Genomic DNA, 26,875 nt, shown 5'->3' with positions numbered 1-26,875 from the left:
TGATTAAATAAAATCAAACAAAACAAAACCACACTTCTACAAAATCTAGGGAGAACAGGATTTTATTGAGTTCTACCTGTCTGAAAAGTGCTGGTGAAGAATTGCCATCTCATGCTTTGTCTATATAAAGAAGTAGAAAGAAATTGTTGCAACAATCAACTCATTTGAAAACTGAGCATTTCTCTAAAAATTCTTACCATTTCTAAGTGAACACAAATGTGATTTATTTTTTTTTTAAACATGAAGAGTATTTCTCTTTTTCAGATGTAACCTCTACACTTTAAGTTCTGTCAGGACTCTTAAAATACTTTCAGGCAGTATTAATATACAGAGAACCAATCAGCGATATCTTCAAGAACCCAGGTATCCCAGCTCTAAAACTGCATGATTTAAAACATTAGTAATGGAATATTTTGAAAGAATACTCTTACTCAATATTGATGCATGCTATCATTACATAAGTATCCATTGCATATTGTGAGGAACATCAATTTTTCTTTTGTAGACAACAACAAAAAAGCATGCTAAATGATATCAGTCACTATAAATCTATTTTAATGAGGTTCAACACTGTTAAAGTCCAATTAAGATTAGCTTCTCCCAAACATTCACCAGTGTAAGCTTGTACAGGTACTTAAAAATTTTTGCACTGATGTGGTTTACACTGGCCTCAAACATTTTCAAAGCAGGGTTTTAAGACTGGATCTTGAATTTTAGTAACCATTCACTTAATTTGTTTAAATAAAGTACAGAGACACTCTAGGAATTAGGCATAAAAGCATGTTAAGTAACAAATTTAGGCCATGATATTACTAACAGAACAAACCAGTATTTGCACAAATTATAGTCTTTAATTTACTGTAGCCTTTAATACTGAGAATAACACACTGGATGTGGACCACGTGCTCAAGAAAACAGAAACAAAAACCCTGGGGAACAGCATTATAAATCCCATGTCAGCAAGACTACAGAAGCTATAACCCAGTATAATGGGTCAACTCGGTTTGACGTGAGGAGCAGTCATAAATAAGCTTGGTTATTTGTAGTCATTTTAGCAAGTGGATTAATAAAAAATTTTAAATCAAATTGCAAGTAATCCACACTCCAAATCAATAGCCAATTTCTATAAAGCAGTTGTGACACCCATTTTTTAAATGGCTGATGAGGAAATAAACAGAAAATACAAGATGAAAGAGCACAAGAAAACATGAAGTATGTTAAAATGATGCAATGAAACAGGGTATATAAATTAAACAGGAATGTTTAATCAAGACAATCCCCTCTCCCCAAAAGAGGTTCTTCAATTTTTATTTTTAATTGGAAAAATGAAAGTCTATTCCCACAATAGTGAGGCTGTTTCTTTCAAGCAGCTCTGTTGTACAACTGTTACCAGGACTCTAAACGAATCTTAATTGTTTTATATTGATATTTCCGAACTAGAAAGTTTTAAAATATTGTATAGATTTTATTTGTGCTCCACATATCGCAAGCAATTTAACAACACGAAGAAAGATTCAATTCCTCAACTAGAATACCAAACTCTATACCAAGTATTACATGTACACAATACCTGCACAGTGACAAGCACAAGAAAGTACTAGTTGAGCACTTACTTTCTGAAATCCGTATCAACTCTTAAAATCCACTGTAATTTTCCCATGCCATCCAATCTACAATTTAAGGCATCTCCACTCAGGCATCCATCCATCCACCCACCAGCTCCCATACACGCAGTTTACGTGGAGGTGTTTACTCTTTCAAAAAAAAAATCACCGTGTCGATCAGGTACCATTTATTATTTATCCCTGTAACTGTGTCAGCATTGAGATATGACAGTTAAACCAGTGTTAAATCAATACAATATTTACATAGCACAGCACATTAAGCTTGAGACACTCACTTGGGAGATAAAACCACATTTTAGAACAGGACAAAGGTCACCATTATTAAGTGTTTGAAAACAGCTATTTACAGGTCCCTATGACATAACTATAGTCTGTACACTGTTCCAATGGGGCAGGCAGAAGCATGATAGGCATTTTGAGGGATTTTAAACATATGATTTGGAAGCATATTGTTATGCTACCCTGAATGCCATAAGCCACCTTAACATTCTCCAAGGTGGTCTCATATCCTAGAATGGCATGTCCAGCTGATACAAAACAGACAACACAACGTTTACTTTGTGGAGAACTTTTTACTCCTGCTATTCAGTCATCTGAACTTTGAAGGCAATTCGTCCCAGAAACTTGTCACGATCATCTTCATTTTTTAAATTAGGTGAGCCCAGGATCTTACACTCAATTGCTATTTCTTCATTGGTACTGTTGGAGTTAATTGCTAGTTGAACAGCCACTAGAGGCTGTAAATAGTGAGCCTAGTAAACAGAAAGATGGGGAAAATATTTGAGATACTGGAGTAAGTGATGTGAATATAACAATTAGCATGAACAATTAACATTTAATCCATCAAAACAGTTCAGAAAAAAAGCTAATTAAGAACCCAACCTTTCAAAGCTCAGTCTGACTGAGATAAGACTGTTTTTTCCAAGTTAGATAATCAGGTATACATTCTTCAAACTATTTCATAACCAATACATTCAACCTAATTTGAGTCACGGACAGTATCTTCAAGTGGTACGTTACTTTACCCTTTTATTACACTGGGTTCGATTTTCTAGAAACCTCTACTTGAAACATCCTCTGAAACTACATTCTGCCTTCCTACCAATTCCCTCTTTTGTCATTTTTTTTCTCAATTTCTTATAGAACAAATTTTTAACACATTTTAAAGTGTTTTTTTTTCCAACAGCATGTTTTAACAACTATTAGTAAGCTAGCTTCCCTTCCACCCTATCCCATTTATTTGTTCAACAATAACGTATTGTAAAATGTGTTATCTGTTTGATAGCTTTTGACAGAAACCTCTCCTTAAGTATTTTGACAGTATCCCGGTCAGTCATATTTGGTGGAACAATTACAATTCTTCACTCCATTCCCTATAATAACAACTAAAATATAAGACAGAACACCATTATATTTTTTGTCAAGATAGTATGATTTCTCAAGTCCAATTCAATTAGGACAACTTGAATTTTCTCATAAAGTGACTATCAATTAAAATAAGAATTTATTATATACTTTCAGAGCAGCATTTCATGCCTATATTAGAGTCAAGCATTTCCACAATTTATTTATCATTTTCAGGTCAACAGTAGTGACTGCCAATTAAGTAAAAATATGTACTTATTCTCCTGGTGGCCAGCAAACATGGGTAATTCTGAACAATAAAATTCGTAGAAGCTACTGGACTAAATAAGACACTGCATATCATACAAGTGCAAGCCTTAAATTTTAATTGAACAAAACCTTGGATTAAATTTTTCATTAACTTAAAGAGACTCTTTTAATACATCTCTGTTACTTTCCAGCTATTGTATCTACCTCTCTAATAAAGAAGGCAATATAGAATAGTCAAATTCTCATTTACAAGGAATGGTGGCATGGAAGCATATGTGCAAAGATCTTTAAAATGAAAGACTAGTTAGAAATACATTGACTTAACTACTTTGCCTAGGTGGAGGGTGATTTTACTCAATCAGAACATTTCCTGTTCCCCTATAAACTTCAAACTGGGAGGAGGAAACAGAACTAGGCAAGTCATCCTCAAAATTCTCATGTTTTAAGTGGTTATACCACCCACATTAAAAGTAGTAACTAAGTTTTCTAAAAATCAGAAATAAAATCCTTGAGTTGGCTCAGAGATGTTTTCACATCTCAGATTTTTCAAATAGGTACACAAATTTCTATGGTGTTTTGAAGACATGATGCCAGAATGACCTTTTACTCAAAAAGAAATGACTGGGGGCGGGCGATGAGAATCAGTATCCTCACTAAGCACTACAGATTATCTGCAAAAACGTGCATTCTCTAAGGTCAGGCAGTTGGGTTCATTGTGCTGAGCAGTACAGGGAAATAACCATTCTGGACCATAAAACTATGTGCTTAAAAAAACGTAGTACTTTTATTGCTACTACCTTAGCTCAACAGCAGCAAGATTAGTTGTATCCTCTTAACTCTTTTACGGAATGAAATAATTCAACAGTTTCACATAGATATAATATATACATTTTGCGGTATAGGCAAGAAATCAATCCAGTCTCTTGAGGCCTGGTCAAATACTCAACTTTTCTCAACTATTCTTGCTGCCTTCTTTTTCACAATATACTTGCATCTTATATAAGCAAGTAATCCTCAAACTAACCTATCCCACATCATAGTGAACACCAAAGAACATTGACCCAAAGACTCCAAAAGAAAATAGTTAATTAAAAAAATATATGTTTTCTTAATCACCTAAGTCAAGTAAGGAACAGCACTCAGTTCTGTCTGACTTAGTTGCTCTCCTTTCATAATCTTACCTTTTCATCAGTATAGCAGTAAGATAGGAATTGTATGAGGAAAGTTCTTTCTTCATCCCATCTTTGGTATAAACTATCTTCTGACAAGGTCTATCAAGGTCTGTTAAGGTCTACTCATGCTATATTTTGCTTTTCTTAGAGAAGCAATGCACTTATCCTATTCTGTCATTCTAAAAAGGGAATAGAGTACATACCGACTCTGCCTATCGTAAGCAGAGTTTGACAGTCCCTCTATAATCTTTTATGTCTAAGAAAATGGATGCTTTACTAGTTAAAGAATTCTGGCAACAAAACAGAAGACAGAACTACACATAAATTACATGAAAGCAGATGTTGAAAAAAAAACTCCTTCCTCATTAAGAAAAGTGAAGAAAAAAAAATTTGTGTCAACTGCCGCAAATAAGTGTAGCGTACACTGGAAAAATAATAAGTGAATAGCTTAGTACCAAAACCTTTGTGAAAATATCAAACAGCTACTGTGGTGTCCTACGGGCCTAAAAGATTTACATTTAAAAAGTACTTTTTATCTTCAGTGGTGAACAGTGAACATGTTTATCAACCATGAGTAAATAACTTGGTCAATAAGAGGCAATACGATTTTTTATCTCACAGAAAGTACAGATTTTCTGTAAGTAGTTATCACAAGCAGATTCAAGGAAAGAAAATAGCTAAATTTAAATTTGAAAAAAACCTGGAGTCTTAACTATACATATTCTGTGTCCATAAAGTAGTTATTTTACTTTGAAAACTTCACTGTTCAAGTAGATAAATATCAGAATACAAAGAGGGCAAGGGGGACAAGCAAAGACAAAAAAAATATTTAAGATAAAAAAATGTTATCAGCAACCTTGAAGTGCTTCTTCATAAAACAGAGTGAAGAGAAAACATGACTGCAGAGCCACAAAGATGTATAAGCAACAGTACCATGCTGAATTATAAATCTAATATCCTGTACATAAGCCCCTAAGATCAACTGTTCAGAATTGTATTGGGCTCAAAAGAACTACTTTAGTTTTTCTGCCTTCCCCTGCAGTCAGAAAGATTCCAGAATATATCAGTGACCAAAAACCAGCAGATGCCATACATGCTACTAGTATACAGCCTTTTCTTCATTAGGACAGTGCCTGCTTTACTTCCTTACATCCGCTAAAGCAACTCTCTAGTCTCATCAAGCGCTATAAAATCTGTGCAGATGTAATATTCCTTATGAGTAGCTCATTAAAACATTCAAACTTCACAATCAATCTGTTTAGTAAGAAGACCATCATTAAGACATACTCACATGCAAGCTTTTCCCATAGTATGGAAAGTACATTAAGTCAATCGAGCCTCCTGGAGGAAAATAATTTATCTCAACCATGTCTTGTTCCTATGATTGGAGATAACAACAAAATTAAAAGTTAATGTCTACTTGGATAAAAGTACAAAATTGGAATTATAATCCAATGATAAAGTGCATGATCCCTAAGGGGGAGGACAAAAAAAAAAAAAAGCTCCAAGGTATTAAGGTAAGTTCCAAAATAGCTGAATTTTAGGCAAACAGCTACATGCTGCACACATCTGCTGCAGTAAAGCTTATTAATAGTAACATTTAAATTAGTAATCAAGTCAAGATAGCTCATATTCAAGTTTCCCTTACCAGTCAAAGAAAGGAGGAGGGGTGTATATTCACTGAAATTAATATAACAGCAGCAGGAAAAAAACAAAACAAAACAAAACAAAACACCCACATATATAAGCTAAAATCCCATGTATCCACAAGCAAGCTTGTACATTTTGGTGAAGCAACAGCGTACCTATGTTTAGGATGAGATGAATTTCTGTTTAAAGCCAGGTTTTCAAGATTCAAATTTGGAACAGTACAACCCCGACCCTTCACAAGGAACTCTATCAATAGTGTACCATTCCTAACTTGCTCAGCTACCTTTGAAATACAGGCCAACTAAACAGAAACCAAGCTTTAAAATTATGATGTTACCACAGTTTGTGTGTCATCAGCACTCAGAAGGAATTACTACATACATGCATGTCTTATCACTAGACTTTTCCCTACAATACCAAATCTAGCAGCAAGAAGCAGCTACCTATAAAGATGCTGCATAATTTCTGACTAAGGAGTCACCCAGTCTGTAAGATACACAGTCTTTTTGTGTCTTTCATATTCAACTGTGCTGTCCCTGACACATGCTGTCAACATAATGACAGACAGATCTCCATGTGTCTGTTATCTTTGGTGATAGGACGAGGGGAAATGGCCTCAAGTTGTGCTGGGGAGGTTTAGGTTGGATATTAGGAGAAACTTCTTCACTGAAAGGGTTTTGCAGCACTGGAATAGGCTGCCCAGGGAAGTGGCTGAGTGACCACCCCAGGGGTCTTCAAGAAACGTGTAGATTTGGAACTTAGTAGCATGGTTTACTGGTGGACTTCAGTATTCAGTTAAAGGTTGGACTAGATGACCTTAGAGGTCTTTTCCAACCTGACTGATTCTATGGTATACACACTATTCTTTAGGACTGCATCTCCTGCATAGCAAACTATTTCAAGTTCACGCAGCAAGGAAATACACGAATCTCATGTAACTTTCTGTAACAGCTAGACATACTGCCATAATAAAGGGCAATGCTAAAATGATGGAATCACAGAATCATTCAGGTTGGAAAAGACCTCTAAGATCATCTCGTCCAACCTTTAACCTAGTACTGACAAGTCCACCACTACACCATGTTAGTATGTTCTACATCTACATGTTCTTCTTCATGATGGTGACTCAAGCACTTCCCTGGGCAGGCTGTTTCAGTGTGGCACAACACTTCCAGTAAAGAAATTTTTCTAATATCCAACCTATTTATTACATGATTTTTAAAATGCCTGTAGATTACATCCTTTCTGAATAGTATGCACTGTATTTATGCAGCTTACCTCCATTTCTGCACCAAGGCCAAATATTTCTCAGAACATCATTACTTTTTCAGTGTAAATGACAATTTCAAAGTGCATTAGTAACTTTCATTGTTTTTTTTTTCCTATATTACAATATACAATAGCTGCAATTTTAAAAAATATATACTACATGGTGCAGAATACAACTGCAGTAAAAAACCTTAGCAAAGGGGAAGGTAAAGAAAGATCATGAAACATGGAATAAACCACAGCCCAGAAATACCTCCTCCTCCACCAAAAGAACATACCATACCAGATGAGTTTAGGGTATGGCCAGATTCTTGTTTCTTTGAAATCTAAATTATTGCAGTTCCTCAGTATATGTTCATTAAATATTTTAGACCTTGAGTTCGCAAATTTAATTACTAAGAAGAAATGTTTCATTACACCATTAGTCTCTATTTTCATTACAGCTCATGCAGCTGATATACTCATTCAAATATATTTCCAAAATAATGCTTACAAAATTTGAATTCAGAATGATGTAAGAAAGATAAATAGGAGTGGGGTTTTCTCTAGCAGCTAAACACAACGCATGCATGCAGTCATAAACATATGCATTAAGCTATCAAAATAAAAGAGCAGAGGTTCTTGGACATGCAACTGCCTGTCTCATGCAAACGCTGTGGATTGTTTTGTTTAATTAATAATAATTAATCCTAACTAATATCCCTACACAAAGTTTTAAAAATATAGCTAGCTGCATCAGTTGAAAAGCTTCAAGAACCAATGCATTAGTGTCACTTTTTCTGCTTACCATTGAAAATTTCCACAAAGTTGCAGGCAGTCAGCAAATCTACAAGTCAGACCACTTAGTTGGACACATAAAGGTAGATTTCTACCTCACCTACAAGAGTTTTTATTAGGACTGTCTTAAAATAATTTTTCAGATGCTAAAATATTGTAAAAAGGCACATGGAAAGAACTTGTGTAAGAATGACTTATCATCTAAGAAGGAGTAATGGTATAACTGCAGTAGCCGTTTAGACTCATGATGCAGTTTAAAGCAAAATTTAGTGAAACAAGATAAAACAGCAATATCCAAGTTAGCAGAACCTTATACAACATCTGAGATTTCTTTCAGAAAAAAAAAGGTAAATCCAAGGCCAAGTATGTTGACAATAGCAAGGAAGGTATTTTTCATTCTTGTAAATTAGAAAGAGATGCCTAATACAAAGTCAAGATGATCTCTAAACAACAAAAATCCATATAGCTTGGAATTAATACTATTTATCTTCTCTGCCATTAAAAAAAAGTACAAACCTACTGATGTTCATAGAATCATAGAACGGTTTGGGTGGGAAGAGACCATAAAGATTATCTAAATCCAACCCCCCTGCCATGGGCAGGGACACCTCCCACCAGCCCAGGCTGCCCAAATCCCATCCAGGCCTTGGGCACTGCCAGGGATGGGGCATCCACAGCTGCTCTGGGCAGCCTGGACCAGGGCCTCATCACCCTCAGAGTAAAGAATTTCTTCCTAATGCCTAATCTAATCCTACTCTCTTCTAGTTTAAAGCCATTACTCCTTGTTGTAATCACTGCACTCCCTGACAAATAGTCCCTCCCCAGCTTTCCTGTAGCCCCCTTTAAGTACTGGCAGGCCGCTGTAAGGTCTCCCCTCAGCCTTCTCTTCTCCAGGCTGAACAACCCCAACTCCCTCAGCCCGCCTCCATAGCAGAGGGGCTGCAGCTTCTGAGCATCCTTGCAGCGCTCCCCTGGACTCGCTCCAACAGCTCCATGTCCTTGTGCTGGGGCCCAGAGCTGGGTGCAGGGCTCCAGGGGGGTATCTCACGAGAGAGAGGGACAATCCCGTCCCCTGCCCTGCTGCCTGCACTGCTTTTGGTGCAGCCCAGGGTATGGGCAGCTTGCTGGGCTGCAAGCGCACGTTGCCGGCTCGTGTCGAGCTTCTCGTCAACAACCACCCCCAGGTCCTCCTCAGGGCTGCTCTTGATCCATTCTCTGCTCAGTCTGTATTTGTGCTTGGGATTGCCCCGGCCCAGGTGGAAGACTTAGCAGTTGGCTATGTTGAACCTCATAAGCTTTGCACAGGCCCATCTCTCAATTTTCATCCAGTATGTGTAGTTCTAACATGACAGACTGTTAATTCTTTGCAGCAAGATCTCCCAACACACGTGAAATCGCATACCTGCAGCCTAAAACTAAAGATCCAAACCACTGATCTTCAAACTTCTTGACAGCACAATCCTTTCTTAGCATGTTTCTCTTTGTGGAGGATCCTTAAGTCTACAGCAGGTCAGTTCCTCCAGGGTGCAGGAGCAAGAATGAGCTGTAAGCAGTGTTTGATACTGCAAACACTAACTGCCCTTACCTACAGAAATCATAGTGATGACAGCAAGGGGCGGGGGGGCATGGAGGTGTGGGGAGCATCCCCACCTATGAAACATGACAACTGTGATGTCACAAATCTACCTGAGGTTCCTCTCTTTAAACAAATCTCAAGGAGAAGACACAGTAAGAAGAAAGGTCACCTCACAGAAGAATGCTTGAAGAAAATGTTTTTCTTTTTTTATGGTATCAATTTCAAAATGAAAAACTCAAATGTTTCAGGTAGCGAAGACAGGCAGGATGTGTGGTCAGAAGGCTGTTTACCTCTTCCAGTATTTGAGAGACTTGTCCTTACAGTTAATTTTTAGATTTATTTAAAAGTCAGCCTGTATAAAAATCAAGGCAGACAATTCTTCAGATTGCTCCCAATATGTGCAAAAATCAAATAATAATAAATATTTTAAAACGGTGGTGAAGTGGAAAGAAAAAATAATCAACAGCTGATCCAGAGGTTAAAAAAAAAAAAGGTTTGCCCTATAATGAAGAGAACATGATAGTAGGATATCCACTCTGCTCAACAAAATCACCTTTTAAGTAAATTCCATCTTTGTCACTCAGATATTAAAAAAATTCTGATGCAAAACTTATAACTACCGGTTAATTTGCGTTTATGCTACAAACCGCACATTTTCATATATTCTATGAGCTATTATAGCCAGCAAGAGGCTTATTTTCAGAAACGAGCATCACCTGGACTTAGCTTTGTAATACACCCCAAACTTTTTTAATCCACATTTGCTGACAGTAGAAGAGAAGGAAAAAAAATGCTGCAACACAGCAGATATTTAAAGACTAAGTAAACACCCTGAATAAGAAAACCAACAGAGAAGGCCAAACAGCCTCTGCACTTCAGTTTCTGTTATGAGCCAGTATTTAGGGGGCATTCAGATTCTGTGGCAGTTGCAGTGTGATTATAAATTCATCAGCAAAATGCAAAGCAATAGGCTACCCTTCTCCACCTCTCCAATGTGCAGAGAAGAGGACCACAATTCCCATCCTTACATCACCAAGTCCCAGAAGAGATGCAAGCAGTCACCTTGTCCACTACAGAAGAGACCGTTACATGGTACTCTTTTTCCAATAGAGTCAAAGAAATAAAAACAAAACTGGAAAGAAGGCCATGTGAGCCAACGTAAAGAACAGTGTAATCCTTCAAGTTTAAACAAAGAGTTTCAATAAGTAAGAGGCATAAGTAGTCAGAAGTTGTTCTCTAAAAATCAAACAAAGACAAAAGGTGAAAATGACAGTTGTTAATGGTGCTTAATGTAGTAGTAGCATTACAAACAGTAAATTCACCTTGAGAGACGTAACTACTTCCAGTGTGATGACAGGGAGGGTAAAATTCTGTCCTTATCTGCCTCAGCTACAAGAAACCTTGTGTCCAGTTTGGGATATTAAATTACAAAAAATGATAAACTGGAGAAGGGGAATAGTAGAAGCAGAAAAAGTGTTTCTTTCTTCTACGGAAACGAATTCCTCCAACAGAACATGTTTTAAGAATGGACACAAAAAAATGAGTCTCAAATAAGAGAAGGAATCATCTTTGCTTGCAACAGACTACCATGGAGAGATCAAAGCTTCCAAGGACTTGTCAGAAATCAAGTATTAAAATTTATGCCTACCACAGATATCTAGAATGAAGGCAGAAAAACTTGCGGTATTTGTCCCATTAATTACTGAAATTCCCCCACCTATGTTTTTATCAATCAACTCAATCTAGGAGCCATGACTATCCCTTGCTGAACCTACTAACTTACCACGGCTTTCACTGCTCCCCAAGCAGTCTAGGAGAAATATGTAGAAAACAGAGCAATTATAATAATTACCTTAAAACATTCTGTGTAAGCATTTGGTGCACAATAAATACTTATAGATTAGCTGTTACTACAAGTTGCTTGTATTTGATTTGGAGACAACTTTTACTTGAACAGTAACAACATCAGCTTCCACATTTTGTCTTACCCATCATTTATAAAATTGTCTAAGGTGCACTTGCAGCATGGAGAAAAAATAAAAATATAGGTTATGAAATGGGAAAAACAAAACATAACTCACACTAAATAAAAAATAAATAAGCATGACTACAAGTTATGCCTATGCATTTTCTCAATGGTATAGGAAGTGAGGTAGCTCAAATACATCTAAAAATGGAAGAATAAAAGACTAACTATACTAAAGAAATTAAATACATTTAGACTAGACATACAGTAAGATGAGAACAATAAAAAAAATGAAGTACGAAGTCTAACAGAAGAGATAGAAATAAATGTTCTGACAGCATTTACATTCACTTTTCATCTTAATCACAAGGAAAATTAACTACACGTTTATTTCTTACATTCAGAACTGACCTTAGATGTACACTGTATATATGGTTCTCCTTCAGGCTTTAATCCAATTATCTAAAGGAAAGAAAGTTAAAATATTTACAGACCTTCTTCCCCTCTCCAATTCTGCATATCAAATTCAAACTTTCTCCCACTTACTATGACAGAGTTGATACAGGGAGCAAATCTGTCTAGTATTAATTTTCTGAAGCACAATTTTAGACTAGAACCAAGATGTAAAGTATTGTTAAGTTAAAGCTCAACTAGATAGTGGCCATACCAAGGATTATTTTCTTACTTTACATTAAGCATGTAATATTAATGACAAACCAATCAGCAGTTCAAGAAACATACAACATCACTGGAAAGTCAGTTATTCATTCAGTAAAATTTTCATCACTTTGCATAGTTTAGGAGTTAACAGAACCCATGACATTCTAATTACATTTCTGGAATGCAGGCACAAAGTAAAACACACTTGACCTGCAGAATGTTATACAATCTGTTACATAGAACAGTAAGCAAAACCAAAGTGCATTTTATTCTTTAAATAGGGTTTTCAGGTATCTTGATGCAAGTGATCAAAGCCAATACTTGTAAATATTAGAATGCTCAAAAACCCCACTTCATTTTACTCTCTGAAACACATGTATTGGTAGACATTTCAGTTAATTACACTATTCCGAAGATGTGAATATCCTGAGAAGCAAACTGAACATGTATTTCAGTCCTTTTCAGCAGTGATATTTCATACAGTGTTAGTTGGAAATGCGTATACTAAATTTTTTTTTTTTTTTTAAAAAAAAGCAAGCACTTACTCTATTCATTTTCACAAGCACACAGGGAGTTCCTTTAGAATAGCCAAAGGTCTTATCTTCCTTTCCAGAACATTGTCCAAGCTCGGAGAGATTAAATCGACATGCCTTTTTATCAGCAACATCATTCTGATCAAAAACCTTTCCTGGCGTACAGTTTATATTTTCGGATTGCTTTGAATCATCATACACTATGAAAGAAAAATAGTTTTTAAATCAACAATACAAAGCATACAAATAGGTAAAAATGCAGAAAGCCTATATAAACCTCTAATTTATAGTTATCACTTTTCTAGGAGTTTTCTTACAGGATTATTTTCAAAGTACTATGCCTCTTATTTCTATCTTAAACACTTTTTCAAGTCTTATCAAGAATCACAGAATCATAGGCATTAGAAGGGACCTCCAGAGATCGAGTCTAACCCCAGTAAGTGGCATTGTGGCCAAATGAAAGAATACAGAGAATATTATAAAAGAAGTAAAATCCTCCTTCTAGAATCATTATTATTTTCTGTACATCATTCTAAACTAATAATGTATTAAAATATAAACTTTTTTTTTTTTAACCTGGAAACTAGGCCAGTTTTCCTTCGGTACTTTGTTTTAAAACAAGCAGTTTATAAGGAACTTCAAGTATTTTAATGGCTAATATTAAACTACCTCTACATTTACATTGGGTAGTATAACTGATGTTATAGTTACAACCCAAGTTATTCTCACTTCTGCTTCACAAGTACATAGATCACTTTGTCACAAATGCTCACCTATTCACCACTTAATGCATTCTGTCTTGTGCACCCCCCATCCGCCTCTCATAGCTAAGCATACATAAAATAAAATGGGAAAAAGGTAATAAATGTTCAACCTCATAGTGAGTCCAAAACCCATTGAACTGCAGGAGAGGCAGGTCATCATTTAACGTAGCATTCTTCCTACCCCCCTCTCTCCTCCCCAGAGCTCTGAAAGAAAAGCCTATACCTTGTGTAGCTAACAAAGCAACTGATGCAAAAAGGTGCAATTCTGCAGAACCTCCTCAATTCTGACTTACAATTTCTGAGGGGCTCAGTTTCCCTGTCAAACATAGGTAATGATATTTTTCTGTAAAGTATATACTTCAATAACATACTTGTCTAGAGTAAGCCTGAAAGTGTGTCAATTTTCTTTAGCTTCAACTAAGTTCAACTTAGCTTCAACTAACTAACTTCAACTAACTAAGCTTCAACTAACTAACTTCAAGTTAAAAAGGAAAGTAATGTACCCAACAGCAAGACGCCTGAACTACTAGGGTAGCTGTCAGTAACTTACTTACTTTCAAGAAATTTTTTAAGTGTAGAAATGTATTGTGCATATGAATTGGCATCACTCTTGTTAAAGTAGAATTCCAGTGCAGTGTCTGGCTTTGGTGAAATCATAAGCCCTTAAAAAGAAAAAGTGCAAGTAAAGAACTGAACAACTTCTCATCCTTAAACCACTCTAACCTACTCAAAAATCATATCCATAAACTGAAAAATACCTATCTTTAAAGAAACATCAATGTTACCCCCATATGCCACAGAACCAGAAAGCAGTTTGTGTTTTAAGTCAGTTATCAAAAATCAACATCACTCTACGTGAATTAAGACTTAAATTCAATCCTGCATATAACTACAATTCATAAACCAAACCCAATGATTAGAAATAACAAAATCAGAAACTTAAATCACCTTCAATCAATTTTATTGATTCACTTCACATTTTGAATATTCAGCAGATTAGACTAAAAAAAATAAAAATAAAATTTAAAAACCACCCAGAAAACCTTCAGTTAAGCTTATGCGTCAAAGCTCTAGGCAACACAGAATGAAGCTAAGACTTTATTCACCTCATAGACACCCACAAGAAACAAAGTATTTTTAAGAAGCTTTATAATGCATAAAGATGGCTTGTAAGTTTTCCCAAACAAGACAAAGTTAGTTGGTTGTTCCTTCACTCCTTCTCCTCAGAGAAATTAGAGGTAGTTGGCCTTAAGGAGAACACAGGATTAAAGCACCGGGCAGGGGCATGCCACAGCCAGGCCCTGGTAGCTACGAGGTCCCTGACGGACATGGGACGCCACAGCCTCAGGGACAGCAGCACTACTAGTTCCCTGCCTGCTGCCCTCACACACCTCCCGTTGCTGCCAGAGCAGGAACGAACTGCAGAGAGGTGCCAGGCCTAGCGGGAGGAATGACTGCAGCATCCTGAAACCCGGCTTCGCGTTGGAGGGTGAAAAAGGCAGACACTGACATGGAGCTGGGGCTCCTGACAGAACATAGTTGCCCTTCTTCCCAAGAGAGGGGCAAGAAATTGTTCAGCTACATCTCAGGGACAGTTTGGCAATGTGGGAGGAAGGTCACACAGGCACGTGCTCTCCTGACACACATAAGCCAGCACCAAGGGAGCTGTCGCTGACAGGGACACCAAATACTGCTGTCACCCACCGCGGCCTCGGCAGCAAACCACACTGCCCGAGGTTCAAAGGACGGTGTATGACTGCTCTGCTTACAGCACCTTAAGGTAACTGCTGCTCAATCCAATTAGAGCAGACCAGTAACCGCAGTTGTAACTAACAGTTCAGCGACCATGCATCGGTCTCTTCAATTATCGCTGAGATTTAAGACTACAGTTCCACCAAAAATAGATAGATAAATAAAATCAGGCCTTCTTTATACAAAATAAACATATCAGAAGACAAGACTGCAGTAGAAAGAGAAAGTTGAAGTTGTCCTAATGAAGGATTCTTAATACTTTACCACAGTTAATCAATCAGTATGCTTTCGGAAAGCATATAGAAAGTGCCATTAAGCAGCCCAGGTCTATTGACATTTACCTACAGAAGTATCCAAACTTCTCATGTGAAGGCAGAAATTACTATAAATACCTTGAGAAATAAGAAAGGCACGTACTATAAATTTATCATACACAAACATAGTTTAGATTCCAAAATTATGTATAATTTTAATCTTTTTTTTTTTTTTTTAAGGATTTCAAAAAAAATTCTCCATTAGGAGAATTTCCATCCTGGAAAGCCACAACTAAACACCTCTGTGACTGACATTCCATGTAAAATTACAAATACCATATTTGACTGCAAATTACTTTGCACCTTTAGTCATTTTCTGACCTCCACACTGAACTGGGATTCAAAAAAATACAAGGTAACTAGCAACAGGGCTGAAAAGTCACTTCAGGAGTTTGGGGGGGAGAAGAGATTGTTATTATCTATATACTTATACTGTAAACAAAAGACTTCCATGCTGTTTTTTAAAGTGAATGACAAAGTTACTAAACTAGTCATCAATGAAAAAAACAATAATTTGAAGAGACTCATTGCTTCAGGGGAACTTCAAAAATATCCTAAGAGGAAGGGACTGCTCCATTTCCAGTGCATCACAATCTGCCTAGAGACTATGATGGAAAGGCTGCAGAAAAAGCTATTTGAAGAAGGATTGAAGCACAGACCATGAGAGATGCAGGGTATGGGGCCTTCTAGGGGAACAGAATTAGCAGCCTCAACATAGGATTATATCTAGGATTGTAACAGAGATTACATTGTCCTACAATTCCAAGAGATTTAAAAAAAAAGAAAAGCCTTAAAATCATCTGCATTTGATTGATATTATTGTATTCCAGTGCCCATTGCAAGCCAAATACCAATTATAAAATAAATCAATCTGGGAGATTTCCAAATATGTTTAATACAAGAGTAAAACCTTTAACCTACGCCATCCAGGTTTTGTGTGATTTTTTTTTTTTAATAAATTAAAGTTTTACAGCCAGGAACACGACATGTTTCACTGCAAGTGAAAAATGATACAGTTAAGCTTAACATTAAAACAGAGATAAGCAATTTTATTGTATTTAATTACTCATACATAAAGTTATCGTTAATAAAAATAAATTCAGAAATGTTTTAGAAGCACCTAAGAAAAAAAACAACTAGTTGTGGAAGACACACTATTTTACACTAACATCCTTTATGACATTTCTAAACAAAGGAAAATCAATAACCCAAACTCAAGAGAGAAACTTTCACTAAGTTCAGTATTAAGCCATAGCTACCCACAGCTCTATTCACTACCAACGTTCAGACTACCACAGAAGAAGAAACGGTCATGTAAGTCACCTTTTTCTCATTAATTATTATTATTATTTAAACTAAGCAGATCATCTTTTTTTGTTTGTTTGTTTTTCTTTCAGAATTTAGCATATTATTAGCTTGAAAAGGCTGTACAGATCCTCAAGAATCCTTTATGGTCCAAGGGCACCTGTTAGAGATGGCCTGAACACCACATCAAAACAAAATCTGTTCAGAATCCAGAGAGATTTGTCACAGGGGCCCAGCTGCAACTTCCTCACAAACAGATTTACGTTTCATCTTCAGTACTAATGCAGCTGCAAGATGGTGGTTAATTTTGTGTGTCTGGAGTTCAAAAAACGAAAAAGTATTCTAAAGACATAATCTAACTTTCACCAAAATATCAACCATAGAATGGCTCGGGTTGGAAGGGACCTTAAAGATCATCTAACTCCAACCCCCTGCCATGGGCAGGGACACCACCCACTAGATCAGGTTGGCCAAGGCCCCATCCACCCTTGAACACCTCCAGGGATGGGGCATCCACAGCTTCTCTGGGCAGCCTGTGCCAGGGCCTCACTGCCCTTACAACGAAGAATTTCTTCCTAATGTCTCGTCTAAATCTATCCTCTTTTAGTTTAAGACCATTCCCCCTTCTCCTAGCATTATCTCCCTGTCCTTCTCAATCTTTTTAAGAAACCCCTTTAAGTATTGAAAGGCCGCAATGAGGTCTCCCCGGAGCCTTCTCTTCTCCAGGCTGGACCCTGAGAGAACCCCAGCTCTCTCAGCCTTTCTTCACAGGAGAGGTGCTCCAGGCTCTGATCATCTTTGTAGCCCTCCCCTGGACTCACTCTAACAGGCCCACAGCTTTCTTGTGCTGGGGGCCCCAAATTAATATTGCATAGCCATTTAGTTTTTGTTGTTGTTTTTTACATGTTTGATCCCTAAGCCAAGTTTTTGTAAGATTTGAGAGATCTCATTAAATTTTCAGGTGGCCCAATTATTTAAATTACATGTAGAAAACAAATACTTATACATTCTCCAGAAACAGTATCTAGAAAAGACTAATCTCTTCAGTGTAAAGTATGCAGAAGCAGCTTTTAAACCTTTTACAGTGCAAACCCTTTTATTTTTTTCTCCTAGTATACAGATACACCAGAATAGAGCTTAGAATGATATATTTTTTTCTGTGATATATTTAAACTGATCTTAATAAGAAGTATAAAGACAGTGACCTCATTAAACATTTTTATTTGTGCAGAGTTATTTTTCCATCACATTTAGCTCATTGAACCAGCCAGCTGTGGGACTAGACGAGCATGTACACAAAGAAAGAGGTAGCAAGACACCACTTCTAGTGGCAGCTACATATTATATAGATTTAACTTCATTGTAAAATCACACCCTTCCTTCTCCGTGGATCCCTATGTAATATGTCAACAACCTCTGGAACCTACAGGCATTCCACGCTAGTTGAAAACTATCTAATACTAAAACTAAAACTCTGGAAATGCCTTCCCATCGTAGTCCTTACAAGCTCCTGAGCAGATTATCCCCATAACACAGCCCCCTCCTGTACTTTCTTCCAAGTACCAAACACTACTCACAGGTGGCTTTCCATCTGATCCAAAAGAATTGATCTAAAGCATCTCTAAAGCAGTTTGGTCAAATGATAACTCCACTTTTACAACAGAATTTTGTATGGATGCAAAGGGAAAATTGCAGTCTAAACATATGACAAAATCGACTAAAGAGAATTTAGAGAATAAAAATCAGCAAAAGTTAGCACATACGCACAAAGAGCTGCTGACTGAACGTATGCTATATATAACTTGCCTCATACTTGCCTCAAGATTTTCCATTGAAATTTGTGACTGAATAATAATCACAGTTTTTCATAGACAGCTGCAACTTAAAAACAAACTTGCAAGTAAAACTTAGCTGTTAAACCAGAAATGGGTTTATGATAAAATAAACACAGTGTTACCTGGACTAGAAATCCGGTCACGGTACTTTGGAATGTCACTGCTCAGTGTCTGAAGCATAACCCACATTGTGAATGTGAAGAGCGCTGCTAGGAAGCCATAAAATACCAGGTAGAATAGTAAGATCAAACCTGTAAAGAAAAGCTAAAATTATTATTTTTGTTTCAGCTAATTCCAATTTCCTGTTTTGATTTTCAAAAAAGATAAGAGCAATAAAATGCTCAATTTGTTGTTTCTTCTCCCTCCAGGACCCTTGCCACTCCCAACGGTAGCTATAAATCAGCATGCCCCAGCATATACATGTATTGCACAACACAGAAAAGTTCTCTTCATACTTTCCGGCTCTCAAAATTTACAGGGTAAAGTCTGGCATTTTGGTATCCTTAAGACAGAAGTATTAGAAACCACTCTGGGCTGTACTGGAAAGGTAGCAAAGACGACTAAGCAAGCCATTCCAGCTCCGTTTGTTTAAGGGAGCTACAGTTTTGCATCTGGAAAGGAAGGGGTTGTCGGGAAGATGAAAGAACTGAGTGCGAAGATGAAACTGTTATGCTGGATCAAGAACACATTGCAGAGGTGCACTGGTGGTGTAACAGCATGCTGAGGACCTGAGAGCACCCCACACAACATGGCACTCATTCACACATTCTTCCTGCTCCAGGAGACCCTCCATGTGGAAATGCTTCCGGCTGCAGGCATTTGAGAACACACCAAGCCTTCTGCTCAGGCTTTCCAAGTCTTGGCCCAGCACATCCACCTGCTGTACAGATCTACCTCCAGGATCCAGTAAGGTTCCTGGGATTCTCCAGGTACACAGGTGCTACTAGCTCCAACTTGACAACTCAAAGAGCTCCCCAAAACCTGAGCACATGGCCTCAAGCGAACAGCTTATTACATGACCATACCTCTCCATCAGTTAGCTGAAACAAACTGCTAGGTGAGAACACTACTCAGGAAAACTGCTAGAAAACTTACTGTGATTAAGTGCTTTGCTCTTGTTTTATTTCAATTTATTTCTGTGTTCTTTTTTTTTTCTTCCCCATTTTTCATTATGCATACACAGACATGGACTCTGGATACAAGTTGTTTAGTGAAAAGACAACGTAACAGACTTAGCTGAAGAGATTTCCAGAGAACTCGGTCCTTTTTCTGAGATATGATGCGCAGCTCTCACTTAACCTTTTTAAATTTAGCACAGCTCAATTGTTTTAGTAACAAAGTTTTCAAACAAACGTATTAAATATTCTCGCATTGCTTGTTTTTTGATCCTGATGGACTTATATATGTTAGCATATCTCATTAAAATTGAAAATTTATAACATAGTGCTTGCTACACTTCCTTGATTTTCTTTTCAGACCTTTTAAAAATATGTACCAATAAGTTCACTTAGATTACCTTTCAAAATGTAGGTTTATCTGGAGATAGTTCCTGACTGAAGATGAAGCATGTATACTGTTTGGATAGAAGACCTGGTGAATGACATATAAGATTCTACACAAATTGTTTAATTGAGTATACAATACTAAGCTAAAGAAGAGCATGCCATTCTGTTTTAACACTCATCACTTGAGACTCATGGACACATACATCTTGTCAAAAAGAATGGGCATTATACTGGTATGGAGGAATTTAGATGCTCGCACAGAGAGCCAACTACAGAAAAGCATCTTCAGAACCTTTCTAACCTGAAAACATAACTGAACAATGATGCAAATTCACTTTTTTACAAAATATTCTGTCAATAAGGCGGCTATCAGGAAGTCCAAGAGATAACGCATCAAAATCAGTACCCATCACTCTATCAATGACACCCGACTATAAGAGAGACTCAAGTGCAGTACTCTTCTATTTTCCATAGAAAAGGGAAAAAAAGCAAAAGCAAAAATGACTGCACCCCAGTGATGCACCATCTCCACTGGGAGATGACAGAAGGCTGCCTCAGCTCTGGCTCCTGTCCCAGGAACTATGCTTGCATTTTGCACTGACATGTTCTCTTGTGCACTACGGCCACCAGTAATCCACGACTACTGCAGATGCAAGTACCTGCACTACTTCTGAAAAAAAATCTGTATATTAAAATAATGAGGTGGTTCCCAAATTATTGTTACCATGACAAAAGTCCCCTGCGGCAACCAACTGAACATTACCAGATTTTGGTTTTAGTTTTCAACTTCACCCGTCGAGAAAGTTGTTTACTAATCTGCAGTACTCTGAAAGCGAGCAGCCATTTAAGATGCATTTGGGAACTACTGATATGTAATACATCACACGGCAATTTCAAGTTATGAAGTAAAGTACCTGAGACAACACAAAACCAGCCCTGTTCTGTAACGAACGAGGCAGCTAGACATCTATTGCAAGCTATTTCTAGGGCTATTTAGAAGCTGAAAAGAGCATATCAGGAAGGCAGTAGAAATCCTAATCAACAAAAGCCATTACTAAAGTTGCACCTGGATTTGCAGTTGCACCAGTAATTTGCTTTACCTGTAAGCTTACAGTTGTTGTAACTGGATCCAAAACAGAGCAGTGATCTCCTCATAAATATTCCATGTATTCTGGGTATCACAAAACAAGGAAACAAAACACCCAACACTTTGGCTAGCTCCCATTTTGTTCCCTATGCATTAATCAGTTCTGGCATACACTTTCATCAAGCCATTAAAAAAGGACACCCCCCCCACACACGTGTTTATTACTGATGGGCTCTTGTGCCCACAGCAGGAACAGCAGCACTGGGGAAGGCACAAGAGGGCCCCGATGTCTGTGCACAGCCCCTTACCGTGTCCTCGTGCCAGCGGGGGGGCAGCAGTGACAAGGCCAGAAAGACCTCTGCTCTCCACCAGCCTCTCCCAGCACAGCAAAGCAGATGCATGCACCCCCAAGAAATACTGCTTTTAACCTGTATTTTAATATAACTTGTAACCGCACTGCAGAACACCGTGCGTTAGAATAAACTGCCCCACTTATGCTACCTTTGCCACATTAAAAAGGGGAGGACGGAAAAAAAAAAAAAGAGCCCTGAAACTTCCAATGGCACCAAACTAAGCTGCACTTTGTGAGCCTATTAGTATTAATTATCCTAAGCTAATCACAAGGAATGAGCCATAACTTGTCAAGGAGCTCAGCCAAAATAACTCCACACAATGCTGGATTTCTTGTCAGAGAACGAGATCCACCCAAGTAACAGTGGAAAAGACTTCTCCATGTTCAACCCAAGGGAAATGCAGGCACCACATCTAACCTGCCATTCATTCCGGTGTGGAGTTACCATGCACAACCTGCAGGCTCTCACTATTTAACACGAACACACAGAGAAAACTATCAAAACCAAATCCTGCGATGCAATTTACCTGTAATACCTAGTGTTTTTTTTTGTGTGTGTGTTTTTTTCTTGTCGCAGGACATTGCAGTGTCAAAGAACCTTTCATATTCTAACAATGCTGGTAAGCAACAGTTAAATCTGGAAAACTCGTATTTCTGAGCCAACACATTGGTGCCATCGTTAGCTGGAGTCATCTGCAAGAATCAGAGCACTTCTCCACAGTGAAAATTAGAGTATCTAACTCTGGTAAAGAGTCAAGATATCAAATATCTGGCCATGACAAAGATGAGTTTTCCACTCTTTACATGGCAAAAACAACAAACAGCTTGTCAGTCTGGCATAAACCAGACTGGCAGCTCTACATAAATGTCACACATAGGTAGATATATGCATGCATCCATGTAAACACACTCACAACAGGCCTTGAAGCAACTATTCAACAGTCTCCAAAACAAAGAAAAACATAGTCTTTATGGTTTTATGGATTACATGCTGCATTGATCTTATCACCTGCATGATCGTTCTTCAGTAACTTCAACTAGGGGAATTATAAAAGGTAAGCAGTGTTATCATGGACTACCACCAATGCGAGCAACATTCAGAAGGCCTTTTGGTCCACCAGCAGATGGATTTCCTCACTTTATACCTATGTATCTGTACAGATTAGACAAGCACTAATCATGTCTCATCCTTATTGCCTAATCACTTCAGAATTACTGTCTTCCCAGTTTGGGGAGGGGCAGGGGGAAGGAGAGGAAGAAAGACGGAAAGAAGACTTCAAGAAGAAATAAACCCTTGGTCCTTTGTTACAGTTTATTTCACAATAAACCAGGGATCTAGATATAACATCTCCAGGAGACAATAAAAATTGCCAAGTGAAACACTTGCAGAGAATCACAAAATAAGTGCTTAAGTGCAATCATCAAGCATTTAAAACACACACATCCCCAATGTACCACCAGAGCTTACTGATACCTGCAACGGTAAAAAGGAAGCTTTCCTTCCTCAGAGCTATCTGTGTCATGGAAAATAAAACGGTCTACTGATTTCTCAAATATTTATTTATTAAGATGTACAATACCATGGAAAACTTTAGCAAGATTTTGACTGCGGTCATACTCCTGGCTGCGCAGGAATTTTTAAGTGTTCTGTCCATCTGCCATGACACAAAAAATAGAACTGTCTCTGTAAGATTCACAGCTTGGGTGTGCGAGTGTTTCTACTGCAATGGTAGACAGTGATCCCAGTACATTTAACACTATGCTACCTGTGAAGGAAGCTAAATCACACCAAAACCCTGCTCAAACACTATAATGAACAGAGAAGAACCAAGTCAGAAAAGCAGTTAAAACTTTGACAGCACTGTATGCCCCAGCAAGAACACAGTGAAAACTAACCAGAAGCAAATCTAGATCTTCTGGCTTTTGTTGTTTTTATTTTGTTTTGCTTTGTTGTTTTTTCATTTCAAGCACATATTTGTGCACTGAAGGATACCACTAAGCACTCAAGACTATTCAGTAGGCCAGAATTTATATGTAGTCCAAGAGAATATCATCCCTATCTTGAACGCCTTGAGATGGCCAGCTTTACAGAAAGGCTTCAACAGGCTTGGCATAACCCCCAGCGTGACCACAAACAAAGTACTGCCTGCCTGCAGCAATGATCTCACCCCGTGCTCCTGCTGTAACTGCAGGCAGGCACAGCACCTTGCCATTACATGTAGAACAAGATGCTAATCTTCCTTTTACTTACAGGAAGGACCCACATGGCAGTGCTCCAAGTTCTCCTTTCTCTGCCCTGCCTGATGACAGCCTGTGCACAGCCCCGGGACTGATCCTCCCTCTCTGTGTGCAGCTGGGAACAGACTTCAGCCATCCATAGTCTATTTCCAGCATTTCATTGTGGTTGTATTATTCCATCCAATTTAATGACAGAGTTAAAACAACCAGAAAACTATGACATTTGGATACCAGTTTGTGGAAGATTCAAACTGAATTAGCCCTCAAGCCTGCAAAAAGCACAAATCCTCTATTTCTTACAACAGGAGGAGACTTAGTGCAGCCTGTTTACCAACCTGTAAAAGGCAACTCTTCACAAAACTCTAAGGGCAACACACTTTTGTAATGTGACAAAAGAGCAGAGAGCGAAACAGAATCTGCTTGTGCTAAATTTTTTTAAAAATCCTGGTGTAGAAATGGCAAATAAGGCCAAGTACGCCAATGCCAAGGCACTCCGATACACAGAGAAGCACTGCCTTTCAGTCACGATTTTGATAAACCTCCAGGACTGCCTCAGACCAGGGCAATACATACACGTACTGCAAACAGCTATTTAACAATTTTTCTACTGTTACTGTCTCATTTCTGGGAGGAAGCTGTCTTGAGACAAAAGAAACGCACAAGGAAGAATCAGAGCCAACCGAATTCTTACCACGCTGTCCCTGGAGACGCCACAGCCCAGCAGACAGGCAGCCAGAGCTCACTTCTCCTGCCTCCCTGCTTTTCACAGGGGAGCTCAGCAAGAGCAAAGGAACAACAGTCAGTGAGCCTGCTCTAAGCTCACATCAGTGATCTGAGAGCAGAAGTGAGACCAAACCTGCACGTTCTCCTGTAGCAGAGTCACTCAACGAGTGCTCTGCAATTAAAAACAAAACAAAAAACCTGCTACTTTCATCTTTGTGGATGCTTTTGAGACTGGGATATCAAGTACTAAAATCCCCAAAACAGACAAAAATTATTATTTATTTAATATATGCAAATAAATAAATTAGATAAGCACAAGGCGTTACTTGCAAAATGCCAGGACAAATAAATATTGACAAAAAAAACATACGCTAACAATTTATAGCGTTGTTGGGCAGTCACCTCTCAATGTATACCTCAGGAAAAGGTATATCACAAACCCCGTGTCAACCACCTAAACCACTTAAGAAAGCTAATTAAGCAAGATCATCCAAACTGCCATCTAGGTCTGTATATACTTTCTCGATGTGGAAAAACATCTTTTATCAAGTGAGCTGGCTGTAAAACAACATAGCAGCTCAATTACCCACTAAGTTAGTCCTATCAATTTCAAGTGTTATCTCTTGGCCTTGGACTAGCACGAGCTAGTAACACTGTGATTTATCCTCTCAGATAGGTTTGAACAGAGAAGGTTGTTTCAGTACCTTTTTTTTTTTTTTTTTTTGAGTCACAAGCTATTTCTGATGTGCCCACAGCCTTTGTGCCTGTCAGATTCACGACACAAACAGACTTCTGCAAACCATACACCCATTCATCCAACCCACGCACTTCAGGAAACCTGCCTGCGCAGAGAGATCACTAGACGACAGCATAGTGGAAATTTCCTCTCCTTTGCTATTCAACTGGCAGAGCCGCTCGCGAGCTCTTATTTCCATCTGAATGGAGGAGAACTCCTGTCAGAGCTAGGGCCCTCTCCTGATAGACGGAGCCACTGGCTCCGCAGAGGCTGCACGCCCCATGCGCAGCCAGCCGAAGGCTCCTCCTCGCCGTTTCAACATTAGTATTCATTAAGGTTGTGTCAGGGCCAAGGATGCGTTGGCCTGCTCCTCCACGCCATGCCGAGCCTCTTGTTGGTTTTATAAGCACAGCTACAAAGCATCCCGACAACATCCAAGTCCTGGGAGGCGACGCAGTGTTTTCTGAAGTCAGTAAATACGGCCCGCGAGGGCTGAAGAAACATCCTTATACTAAGCGTTTACACGAGCGTCTAACGTGAGAAAACATACTGAGGAAACCCAAATACTTTTACTGGAAGGGACGCGATGATGACAGCAGGCTTTGCAGCTCAGACGGAAGGCTACCTGAGAGGGGGCAACAAGCGCTGCCTCCGGCGGGCCGGCTGCGGAGCCTTCATCTTGTGTAAGGGACCGAGAGACCTCAGGAGCCCTAACCGGGAGGAAATGAAGCGCCAAGCACATGCCGCTGTGCCGCAGGCCCTCGGGGCCGGCCGCTCGGCTCCTCGCCCCGCGCCTGGCCGCACAAAGGCGCCGCTCGCTCGGCCCGACGGGCGCGGCCGCCCCGGTGGGCGACCGGCAGCGGGGGGACCGGGCCGGGGGCCTCACCTGCGGCCACCCCGGTCCCCTACGACCCCCCCGGCCCCCCGGTGCGGCCAGGCGGGGCGAGGCCGGCGGCATCTGCCTGCTGCGGCGGCGGGAGCTGAGTCAGCGGGGGCGCCCCGGCATCCCCCGGCACCATCCCCCGTTAGGGACCGGTCGCGTCGCCCCCTGCTCACCCCAGCTCTTGGCCGTGCGCCCCAGGAACTCGCCGCTGTCCGGGTTGTAGACGAACTGCCGCCACTCGGCCACGCTCTGCCGGAACGGCTTCTTTGCCTCCTTGGTCATGGCGGGGCCGCGTCGCGGGCTCGCTCGGTGTGAGCGCTCCCCGGGCGGAGAGAGCGGCAGCGAGGAAGGAGACAGGGAGAAGGGAGCGGCCGCCGGCTGCCAGCCGCTAAGTAACCGTCGCCGCGGCGCCCGGCGGGAGAGCGGCCGCGGGGGCAGGCAGCGGGGGCAGGCAGCAGGGGCAGGCCCGCAGCGCCGCGCCCTCCCCGCCGCCGCGCCGAGGCGGGCCCCGCCGCCGCCCCGCCGCCAATCCCCGGCCG

At 39.4% G+C, this 26,875-nt stretch overlaps 1 protein-coding gene and 1 long non-coding RNA gene across 5 annotated transcripts; one reads left to right on the top strand and one right to left on the bottom strand.

Annotated features, from left to right (window-relative positions):
- Positions 1 to 46: 46 nt before the first annotated feature.
- ATP1B3 (ATPase Na+/K+ transporting subunit beta 3) lies at positions 47 to 26,865 on the bottom strand. 4 transcript variants are annotated; one of them, XM_080605338.1, is made up of 9 exons: positions 26,510 to 26,865; positions 18,935 to 19,063; positions 15,700 to 15,750; positions 14,161 to 14,268; positions 12,855 to 13,042; positions 12,061 to 12,111; positions 11,467 to 11,493; positions 5,703 to 5,789; positions 47 to 2,377 (listed from the first exon to the last, which is right to left on the bottom strand). In XM_080605338.1, the coding sequence occupies exons 1-9, from the start codon at positions 26,616 to 26,618 to the stop codon at positions 2,207 to 2,209; spliced, it is 921 nt and encodes a 306-aa protein (XP_080461464.1). In that variant the 5' UTR covers positions 26,619 to 26,865; the 3' UTR covers positions 47 to 2,206. The 4 variants fall into 4 exon arrangements, with proteins under 4 accessions (XP_080461464.1, XP_080461465.1, XP_080461466.1 ...); XM_080605339.1 differs by lacking the exon at positions 11,467 to 11,493; XM_080605340.1 differs by lacking the exon at positions 15,700 to 15,750.
- LOC308200143 lies at positions 15,760 to 25,527 on the top strand. The gene is made up of 2 exons (XR_013955265.1): positions 15,760 to 16,027; positions 19,181 to 25,527. It is a non-coding gene; the product is annotated as an uncharacterized lncRNA (long non-coding RNA).
- Positions 26,866 to 26,875: the final 10 nt, after the last annotated feature.

Source organism: Anser brachyrhynchus, assembly GCF_964034855.1.
Source record: "Anser brachyrhynchus genome assembly, chromosome: 9".
Taxonomy (NCBI): Eukaryota; Metazoa; Chordata; class Aves; order Anseriformes; family Anatidae; genus Anser; species Anser brachyrhynchus.
This window is presented reverse-complemented; position numbering and strand designations above follow the sequence as displayed.

Bases quoted from the DNA above. Each gene is read 5' to 3' on its own strand.
- ATP1B3 (XM_080605338.1), bottom strand. From the start codon at position 26,618: ATGACCAAGGAGGCAAAGAAGCCGTTCCGGCAGAGCGTGGCCGAGTGG. The intron at 19,064-26,509 runs GTGAGCAGGGGG...TTTTCTTTACAG, and splicing joins GCGCACGGCCAAGAGCTGGG to GTTTGATCTTACTATTCTAC. The intron at 14,269-15,699 runs GTAAATGTCAAT...TTTCTTTTTAAG, and splicing joins AAGTTTGGATACTTCTGTAG to GGCTTATGATTTCACCAAAG.